This window comes from Biomphalaria glabrata, chromosome 18 (assembly GCF_947242115.1).
Source record: "Biomphalaria glabrata chromosome 18, xgBioGlab47.1, whole genome shotgun sequence".
In the NCBI taxonomy this organism is placed as follows: Eukaryota; Metazoa; Mollusca; class Gastropoda; family Planorbidae; genus Biomphalaria; species Biomphalaria glabrata.
In genome coordinates, this window is record NC_074728.1 from 12297739 (window position 1) to 12308918 (window position 11180).

General features: G+C 38.7%; 1 protein-coding gene across 3 annotated transcripts in view; it reads left to right on the forward strand.

Annotated features, from left to right (window-relative positions):
• The window catches only part of LOC129923981 (uncharacterized), a 48422-nt gene extending 38566 nt beyond the window's left edge, over positions 1-9856 (forward strand). For all 3 annotated transcript variants that reach the window (XM_056017459.1, XM_056017460.1, XM_056017461.1), the window contains 2 exons: positions 3462-3551; positions 9606-9856. In XM_056017459.1, coding sequence (XP_055873434.1) covers positions 3462-3551; positions 9606-9811 — 296 coding nt within the window. In that variant the 3' untranslated portion in view covers positions 9812-9856. The remainder of the gene's footprint in view (positions 1-3461; positions 3552-9605) is intronic.
• Positions 9857-11180: the final 1324 nt, after the last annotated feature.

An 11180-nucleotide genomic window follows, 5' to 3' on the forward strand; every position in this document is an offset into this window, starting at 1 on the left:
AGGAAAGTAGCTCTTTCAGACCTTGTGACCCTTGGGGCTAATGAATTAAAGCTCATTTGTTTCTAAAACCAAAGGTTAACGAGGGTGCCATGTGGCAAGCATAGCTACCAACCACCACCACTTTCCAAAACACCCGTACCAATTAGATTTCTTAGAGACGCCCTAAAAATGTAGAAATACAAAATCCCAGCCATCAAAGGGATGCAGATGTTACTTCAAAAAAGAAGATGGTTACGTCCTACACATCATGCATGTTAACCAATGACTTAAATTCTGCCAAGTCATTGGTTTTCCTGGCTGGCTCAGGCAACCCATTCCATGCTCTAATAGCACTAGGGAAGAAAGAGCATTTGTACAAATCTGTCCTAACATAAGGAACTAGGAATATACCTTTATCTTTATGTCTTTCGAAGTATTTTATTAGTTTTTGTTTTTGTATTTGAAGATTATGGTTCAGTGTTTTATGTATAATTGCTACTTTACTTTTGAGTCTTCCCTCCTGAAGGCTTTCTAAATTGAGTGATTTTACTAAAGGTGTTACTCTAGCCCAGGGGTCTCAAACACGTGGCCCTGTGGTCCGCTAAACAATTTTGAGTGGCCCGCGGCCACGTTTGCGAATTCGAAAAAATTAGATAAAATTTACAATGACTACATATAAGTCGTGAAATGATTTACAACTACACAAATCAGTAAATGAGGTGTGTCTACTGCAAGCAAAGATTCTGTGAAAGCAAGCTTTGTTGTTAGCGAGATGATAGCAAAAGCACACGACCATTCACTAAAGGCCAGTTTGTAAAAGAGTGTATGCTACAGGCGTGTGAAATTATCTGCCCCGAGAAAAAGAAACTCTTCGAAGGCATAAGTTTGTCTGCGAGCACAGTTGCAAGCAGGATCACCAAGTCAGTGACAAATGTTCAACAGCAACTGATTGCCGCTGCAAAAGAGTTTGTAGCTTATTCCATTGCACTGGACAAGTCTACTGGTGTAACAGACACAGCATACTGTGCCGTATTCATTCGTGGGGTCGACGAAAACTTGAACATTGTTGAAGAGTTATTGGACTTACTCCCCATAAAAGGAACGACGACTGGACGCGACGTGTTTTCAAGAACTGGAAGCTTGTATTGACAGGTGTAGACTACCGTGAGAAAAACTTGTTTCAGTGGCTACGGACGGTGCACTATCAATGTGTTTAGAGAAGGTTGGTGTTGTTGGATAAATGGTAGAGAAACGGTATCAGCTCAGCTTGGCGGGACCTTTTGCAGCCATACACTGCATTCTGCACCAAAAAAGCACTCTGTGGCAAAAGTCTACAGATGAAGAACGTGAAGGATGTTGTCGTGAAGACGGTGAACTTCATACGTGCACGGGGTCTCAACCACATACAGTTTGTGTCATTTCTAGCTGATTTAGAAACGGAAGTCAGATGGTTGAGTCGTGGAAAAGTGCTGCAGAGATTTTTTGAACTGAGACTGGAAATAGCAGCTCAGCTCAGTGACCCAATGTTTTGTCGGATCTTGCTTTTCTTACTGACATCACGCAACATCTCAATGCACTCAATTCACATACAGGGCACAAAGAAGCTGATTACCGTGATGTTTGACTGCATCAAATCATTCAGATACAAGCTGACTTTGTGGGCCACTAAGCTGGCAGATATAAACCTGCCTCATTTGTCTTTTCTACAGAGCATTACGGTTGAACCACAGCGCTGAAAGACTACGTAGACATCCTCTCCAGACTACTGGAAGATTTTTAACACCGCTTTCAGCAATTCACTGCTCTCGAACCACAGTTTTTCCTTGTTGCCACTCCGTTCGCAGTTGAAGTGAAAAACGTTCCAGAGGAAGTCCAGATGGAACTACTGGACCTGCAGTGTGACACTGTTCTGAAGCAAAAATACGCTGATGTTGGTGTTCCAGATTTCTACCAGTTTCTTCCCAGAGAGGTTTCCAAATTTATTCTGCACAGATGCTAGAATTCTAGCAATGTTTGGGAGTACGTACGTTTGCAAACAGTTTTTCTCCAGAATGAAGATCAACAAAACAACATTACGATCAAGACTGACTGATAAGCATCTAAGAGCAACCTTGCGGCTTGCCACTACACGCGACTTCAGGCCTAACGTCGATGGTCTGGTCTCTGCCAAACGCTCCCAGTTGAATGGACAGAAACATGAGTGATGAGCCATCTGGAGTAGGCCTAGTAATTATAGTTGTTGTTTTTTTTCTGAAGAACTGCAGTGACAGTAGTGTTCGTAAAAAAAAATTTTCTCTTTTTGTGGTGTGGCCCGCTGATGGGTTGTTACTTTCCACTGTGGCCCACATGCTGATATGAGTTTGAGACCCCTGCTCTAGCCCAATGTGAATATTCGTTTGTTATGAATCTCACTGCTCTATTATGTATCTGTTCCAGTTTCTTACTGTGTTAATCTACATTTAGATTGGCATGGTGGCTGGGTGGTAAAACGTTTGGCTTCCGAACCGAGGGTTTCGGGTTCGAATCTGGGTGAAGACTGGGATCTTGAAGTTCATGATTTTTTTGGCTCGCCCAAACTCCAACGGGTAAATCACCCTCATTGGGAAAAGTAAAAGCATAAGCTGTTTGAGCTTGCCACATAACATTATCGTTAACCGACGTTCATAGTAACAAATGCCCTTTACATCATCTGCCCTATAGATCACAAGGTCCGAAAGGGGTACTTTTTACTTTAATCTGCATTTATTTGCAAACAATAGTATACCAATTTCCTTCTAGATGTATACCTTTTTATAGTCGCATATAATACGCCACCTTATGGATAAATCGTTTGAAAGTCTGGTTTCCAGTTGCCAAGCATCCTTTAAGAGTTGGTATAGGGAAGTACTAAAAAATACTGAAAAGTACATAGAGGCCTATAAATAAAGGCTACTTGCTTTCGAATAAATACCTTCAGTTTGGAAGCATACCTCTTATTCACCACCATTGACTGTGTGTTTTGTGTGCGTATGTTTACTTTCTGATTGTCTCCCTGTATTTCAGAAGGCCTGTCTTATATTCCGATTGTCTCCCTGTATTTCAGAAGGCCTGTCTTATAATCTGATTGTCTTCCTGTATGTCAGAAGGCCTGTCTTATATTCTGATTGTCTCCCTGTATTTTAGAAGGCCTGTCTTATATTCTGATTGTCTCCCTGTATTTCAGAAGGCCTGTCTTATATTCTGATTGTCTCCCTGTATTTCAGAAGGCCTATCTTATAATCTGATTGTCTCCCTGTATTTCAGAAGGCCTGTCTTATATTCTGATTGTCTCCCTGTATTTCAGAAGGCCTGTCTTATATTCTGATTGTCTCCCTGTATTCCAGAAGGCCTGTCTTATATTCTGATTGTCTCCCTGTATTTCAGAAGGCCTGTCTTATATTCTGATTGTCTCCTTGTATTTCAGAAGGCCTGTCTTATATTCTGATTGTCTCCCTGTATTTCAGAAGGCCTGACCTATATGGACGATGAGCAAGAGGGGACTCCACTTCCGGGATTGATTCAGCTTTTGGCAAGGATGATACAACAAAGACAAGGTAGACTACTTTGTATGTTCCTCAATAGTATCTTTTTCACCCTTCATGTTCCATTATTTTCCCTAATGGCAACTCCCTTTTGATTACGTTCCCTTAAACTATCTTCCCTCCTGCTTTTATGTTCCCTTAAACTATATCCCCTCCTGCTTCTATGTTCCCTAAAGTCACCTTCCTTCCCCAACTCAGAAAATTGGTTTCATTTTTTTTTACAGACACCCAAACCTCTAACGTGATCAGTGCTGTCTTCTGCCAAAATGTAGGCCTACCCTTCCTCTTTCATGTTCCCTGCTCTCTACTACCAAAATGTAGGCATACCCTTCCTCTTTCATGTTCCCTGCTCTCTTCTGACAAAATGTTCCTTCCTGTTGTCTTTCATGTTTCCTCTTTCTGTCTATTAGTTACTATTTCTATCGCCATCTCAACTGTCTCCAAATTCAATGTTTTGGTAAATGCGTTATATTGATTACTCAATTTGATGTGTTGTTTTTTTAAGTGACCAGGTCTAAAGCAAAGCTTATAATTAAAAATCATATCTAATAGATGTGCTTTAATTCTACCTTTAACAATAGGCCTAACTGCCAATTTAACTCCAAGCGGTCAAACTGATTATAGGGACACATTTGAGTTTTGTTTATTTTAATGTTGTTTTTTTTTGTGTTCACCTCTGACTTCGTTTACCCTCCGAGGAGGACAACCGGGGACATGACGGGATGCTAGGCCGGCTAGTATTATTTCACATTGACATTTTCTCCATTGTTTAAAAATTTAGTTTTGATTAGTCTTGTTTGTGTATATGACACCTCCACCCTGCAAACTAATCATTTTTCCCTCAGTCGTTGTATCGGATTGGCCTACTAGTAGATCTAATAGACTGAACTGGACCAGTGGGTCTCTGTTGAATCCTGACCCTAAAGTCACGGGGACGATGGTCCGATTAAAAAAAAAGTGTCTTTATTTGACAAGTTTCGGATGTTCCTTCAGATTTGAAGATAACTATTGTCTAACCTAAACCTCAACCACCATCACGACGGGGGATGGCGCGTGATCTCCGCCGGATGGCGGCAGGGTTCGAATCAGAGACAGTCCAAAATGCATTCCACACGATCAGGCAGATCCGTCAGACCAGCTCAGACCAGCTGAGTCGTACGCCAGCCCTCACTGGCATGGAGAACACTTGGTAGAAAATGATTTCCAAAAGTGAAACATCGAGAACTCTTATCTATGTATCGAAAGAGACTCGGAGACATTGCCTTAAAGTAGTAGTATTTAACTTTACACTAGAAATGTAGTTCTATTTATCGAAACATTTAACTTTACAATCAATCAATCAATCTATCTATCTATATCTACATCTATCTATCTATCTATCTATCTATCTATCTATCTATCTATCTATCTATCTATCTATCTATCTATCTATCTATCTATCTATCTATCTCTCTATCTCTCTCTCTCTCTCTCTCTCTCTCTCTCTCTATATATATATATATATATATATATATATATATATATATATATATATATATATATATATATATATATATATAGGCCTATATATAGACAACATAGAAGATAGAGTAGTACAAGAAAGTGGAATCCAAAAACTATTAGCCAACACCAAACCAAATAAAGCTTCTGGACCTGATGGTATTCCAGCAAGATTACTCAAAGAACTAAGCAATGAGCTAGCCCCATCCATCCATCCCAGTGGCGCTACAGCCCATGGAGGGCTCTGGCCTGCTTTAATGAGCTAGCCCCAGTGTTAAAAATACTCTTTCAGGCATCGCTTAACCAGGGCAGAGTACCAAAGGACTGGAAAGAAGCTAATGTCACCCCCCCCCCCCCTATTTAAAAAAGGAGAAAAATCTGACCCAAGAAACTACAGACCAGTATCACTTACCAGCATCACATGTAAAATCCTAGAACACATAATATGTAGCAACATCATAAACCACTTAGACAAACATAATGTCCTCACCGGGCCTCACCCCATACTAACATGACTTTAGGAAATATAGATCATGTGAAACACAACTAATAGGACTAATTGATGATTTTTCAAAAGGTTTAAATAATAGTGAACAAATAGATGCTATCTTACTAGATTTTTCCAAGGCTTTTAACAAAGTTCACCACCATAGTTTACTTTAAAAAATTGAAATATTTTGGCATTAACGGTCCATTGCATCAGTGGATTAAAGATTTTCTGATAGGGAGAGAACAAACTGTAATAATAAATGGCTCTAAATCAATACCGATAACAGTAAACTCAGGTGTAACTCAAGGAACAGTCTTAGGTTTACTACTATTTTTAATTTACATAAATGATTTACCAAATTGTATTACTTCAGGAACAAAAGTCAGATTATTTGCAGACGATTGCATAATATATAGAACAATAAAAACAATACAAGACACAGATATTTTACAAAGAGAATTAGATGAATTACAGAAACGGGAATCAAATTGGAGCATGTCTTTCCACCCAGAAAAATGTCAGTTGTTAAGGGTAACAAAAAAACTAAAACAAATTAATTCCACTTATCTTATTCATGGCAAACCAGTAACACAGACTAAAAACGCAAAATACCTAGGTGTTATAATAAATGACAAACTGTCATGGAATCCACATATTGATGAAACTATAAAAAAAATCAAACAAAGCATTAGGGTTTATTAAAAGAAATTTCCATAAATCAAATAAGAACATATAACTAAAATGTTATTTAACCTTGGTTAGGCCTATAATAGAATATGCATCCTCCGTTTGGGACCCCTCAACTCAAGAAAACATTAAGAAACTGGAACAGACACAAAATAGAGCAGTGAGATTCATAACAAACGAATATTCACATTTGACTAGAGTAACACCTTTAGTTAAATCACTAAATTTAGAAAGCCTTCAGGACAGAAGACTCAAAAATAAAGTAGCAATTATACATAAAACACTGAACCATAATCTTTAAATACAAAAACAAAATTTAATAAAATACTCTGAAAGACATAAAGATAAAGGTATATTCCTAGTTCCTTATGTTAGGACAGATTTGTACAAATGCTCTTTCTTCCCTAGTGCTATTAGAGCATGGAATGGGTTGCCTGAGCCAGCCAGGAAAACCAATGACTTGGCAGAATTTAAGTCATTGGTTAACATGCATGATGTGTAGGACGTAACCATCTTCTTTTTTGAAGTAACGTCTGCATCCCTATGATGGCTGGGATTTTGTATTTCTACATTTTTAGGGCGTCTCTAAGAGATCTAATTGGTACGGGTGTTTTGGAAAGTGATGGTGGTTGGTAGCTATGCTTGCCACATGGCACCCTCGTTAACCGTTGGTTTTAGAAACAAATGAGCTTTAATTCATTTGCCCCAAGGGTCACAAGGTCTGAAAGAGCTACTTTCCTTTTTTATATTATGACTACTTATTAACATCAAGTACTTCATTATACACTGAATGCATAGAAATAGTACTAGTAGCCAAAGTCGGACAATACTAATTCTGCTGTACATTAACCCTTCTTTCATTTGAGACACCATTTTATCTACCGTGTTCCCCATACTGTTAATTTGTTCACACAATGCATCAATACCTTCATTTATCTTGCCAATAAGCTCATAAATCTCCGGTTCAATTTCAATTAGGTAGGTCTCCGGATCTTCGTCTTCATCAATTAGGGCTTGCCGGAGACGAGCTGTAAGCACCTCCTTGCTACCACCAAGCTTCAGGCGTCTGTAACGAAGTTCCGGCCTTAGCTCTTTAACTAAGAGTTGGTCTAGTTGTTTCAAAGATGCCTTTGTGCTAGAATCCTACCTCCTCTCGTTGAGTCGCCTATAATCCCACTTCTGACACCAATGTAATAACTGAAGGGAGGCAACTCAACGAGACATAGACGTTTATTTACACGGAGACATGACAAACACAAAGGGGCATCTGCCTTGAGCACAGCAACTCCATATTGGCTCTCTACTAGGGCGGAAATCCTTTTTCTCTCTCATGTCAACATCCGACTTGTTTAGTCACAGATAGTGCGCACCTTCTTTCTGCACTATCTTGGATGGCGGTGCGCATGGCAAAGTCATAACAATATATATATATATATATATATATATATAGTCTATATATAACTAGATGAATGCAATCTCATTTCCTTTGAACTCAAAGATCTTCCCTTTGAAAGCTGGTTTCCACTTATGGCACGGGTAGGTTGGGCCTACTGCTACAAGTTTTTTTGTTAGTCTTTTTTTTTTTTTGCTCTCGGCTATCATTTTGGCCTCGTAGTCTGAAACACTGAAGACTCCGCTACGGTTCATTGACTGTATTTCCCAGTTATGGATGTCTGTGTTATAATTCCTTAAGTGAGTTCTTTGTATTTCTTTAGTAGCTAAGGTGTTTGAATCTTTGCCACAGGACGCGCATTAATGTAATGACAATAAAGTGATACATCAGAGTGTCAGGGGCGATTCACACGTAATCGTTAGTGGAGAATCTTGAAATACATCAAATACAACTGATGCCTATTATTCGAATCTATCTATTTCTATCAAAATGTACTCGAATCTATTTCTATCTAAATGCAGGAACAAATTTTTACTTGAATGTATCTATTTCTAAATGCAGGACCCGATTTAGACTTGAATCTATCTATTACTCTCTCTTTCTATCTAAATACAAGACCAAATTTAGACTCGACAAAGCCCAAAGCTATTTGTGTAATGGGGCCCATTATAATACAAGTCCAGATATAGGTTTGGGACACATGATTTTCCGATAAGAAGAAAGTAACATGCCCCTAATCCATTAAGCTTCGGGCAGGAGGGGACTCGTTAGCCGCTGTTGGCTACCCACCTAGTTGAAGAAAACTCCGAATTCAAACCGCTACTGCATTGCTGTTTTATCCATATATATATATATATATATATATATATATATATATATATATATATATAAGTCTTCGGGAGTCAACCCTGAAGAAAAAATCAGGAGCTGGATCAGGAGTAGGCAGCACCCAGTGCTACACCCTGGCAGGCCTGGAAGAGTTTGCGACGCCACTGACCCTAAACTGTATCGGCACTTGCCGCTCCTTTAGTTGTGTGCAGAGGGTACAACTGCTGTGTGGGTGACATGGTTCCGACTATATCTAGTTCCCACGCATTCATCTCATTTCTATGAAATGATACATTAGTCGCTTCGCGTTGTAGGCCATATACTAGATATGGAATTAGTAAATCTTCACCTTAAATCATTATTCAAAACAAAGAAATGCAGACTCTGGTTTAAAAAAATTCTTTTAAATGGCACAAATAACAAATGTTGATTATCCAATCTGTTGAACCATGTTTTAAAAGTTATGGAAATTCATTAAACTGAAATATTTTCTTTCTCGCCTTTGACGTGATCAAATGATAAACAGCATTGTTTGTCACTCGACTCTGTTGGAAAATAATTTATCCTTAGCCCTTGTTGCTTAGAATAATAGAAACTATTTACACGTTCTATATCTAGTATAAATACAAGTGAACTAATTATAAAAATTACAGAAATTACCGACATCTGCTGAGGAAATTTATCAGTACTTTTGGTAGTCATAAATACCGGCTATCAGTAATGCAAAGTCTAGACAAACTAGCGACTTGTTCTTCGAAAAGACTCTCGCTAAAGCATTGGGTGAGAAGTAGGGGGCGAGGGGGGGGGAGGGTGTTGGACCAAGAATGCTGCACTAAATTTAAGTATTTATGAAAAATTAATCACTGGGACAAAGAATGTTTGGATTCTAAGCTGTAGACTGTTCAACTAACATGTAAATCCAGCACTGTTTCTATGATTGTAAGAACATAAAATGTGCTGATAGGCTGATATATCATCATATACTTGCATCTGTTGTCATATACTTGCATCTGTTGTCATATATTTTCACTTGCATCTGTTGTCATATATTTTCATCTGTTGTCATATACTTGCATCTGTTGTCATATATTTTCATCTGTTGTCATATACTTGCATCTGTTGTCATATACTTGCATCTGTTGTCATATATTTTCATGTTGTCTTTCAGAATCACAGTCTGAAGACATTTCATCGGCCAGTGTGGAGCTGAGTCCAAGCAAAGAGACGCTAAGAAATCTGCTGCACAAGTTCTCCAAGCTGGAGCGGCCCGTCACTCCCTCGGCCCTGAACCTCTTCAAGAGAGGCTATGAAGATTACGGAGCCATGCCCCCCTTGAATGAGTTATGTCGTTCACTTCAAGTGAAATGCGGTTAATAAGTTAGTCAAACCACAATAAAGATTATATTCTATTCAGTGGTACCCCTGATTCTTTTGTCATTTTTACATCTATAAAAATCCATTGCGATGAAAAGGAAAACCCACCCAAATAGCTTGGGAGTGAAATCAAAATATGTGGCCTTTCAAAGGTAAACCCACCCTAATAGTTTGGAAGTGAAATCAAAATATGTGGCTTTTCAAATGTCCAAACCATCATAATAGCCTGGGAATAAAATCACAATTTTAGTGACTTAAAGAGATGCTAAAGTAATTTTCACATAACAAAGAATCCCAACCAGGATAGACAACCTTGTCTGGTTCATCACTTTGAACAGCACTTACCTATGTCACACAAAAATATAATTCAAGAATATTAGCATCTGTGAAATATACTTAAAAAAAAACAAAAACAAATTGTATTTATGATACAATGTATCTTATCAACACGAAATAATTGCTTATACTGCAGTCACAAGTTGATACCATTAATTGGTTTACTCTCAGAATCAAAAGCATGGAGGTAAATGACATGGGAGGTTAATGACATGGGAGGTAAATGACATGGGAGGTTAATGACATGGGAGGTTAATTGTAGTGAAAAAAAACCATTTTGTTATTTATTTTTTTCCATTAAATAATTATTATAATTTATAGAAATCTGTGACTATGTGTCAACAAGTCCCAGGTGCTAAAAGCAAAGTCTTCACGTGATGTCCATGACTAAGTCCCAGGTGCTAAAAACAGTCTTCACGTGATGTCCGTGACTAAGTCCCAGGTGCTAAATGCAAAGTCTTCACGTGATGTTCATGACTAAGTCCCAGGTGCTAAAAGCAAAGTCTTCACGTGATGTCCATGACTAAGTCCCAGGTGCTAAAAACAGTCTTCACGTGATGTCCATGACTAAGTCCCAGGTGCTAAAAACAGTCTTCACGTGATGTCCGTGACTAAGTCCCAGGTGCTAAATGCAAAGTCTTCACGTGATGTTCATGACTAAGTCCCAGGTGCTAAAAGCAAAGTCTTCACGTGATGTCCATGACTAAGTCCCAGGTGCTAAAAACAGTCTTCACATGATGTCCATGACTAAGTCCCAGGTGCTAAAAACAGTCTTCACGTGATGTTCATGACTAAGTCCCAGGTTTCATGACTATGTGTCAACAAGTCCTAAGTGTTCAGAAATCCATGATGTCCATGACTATATTGTCAACATGTACCAGGAGTTCATGACTAAGTATCAAGTAGTCCAAGGTGTTGACATGTTGTGAGTGTCAGGAACTCAACAGGACCCAGGAGTTCATGGTTAAGTGTTCACAAGGTCCCAGGTGTCCAGTCCATGACTATGTGTCAACAGGCTCAGGTATTCATAACT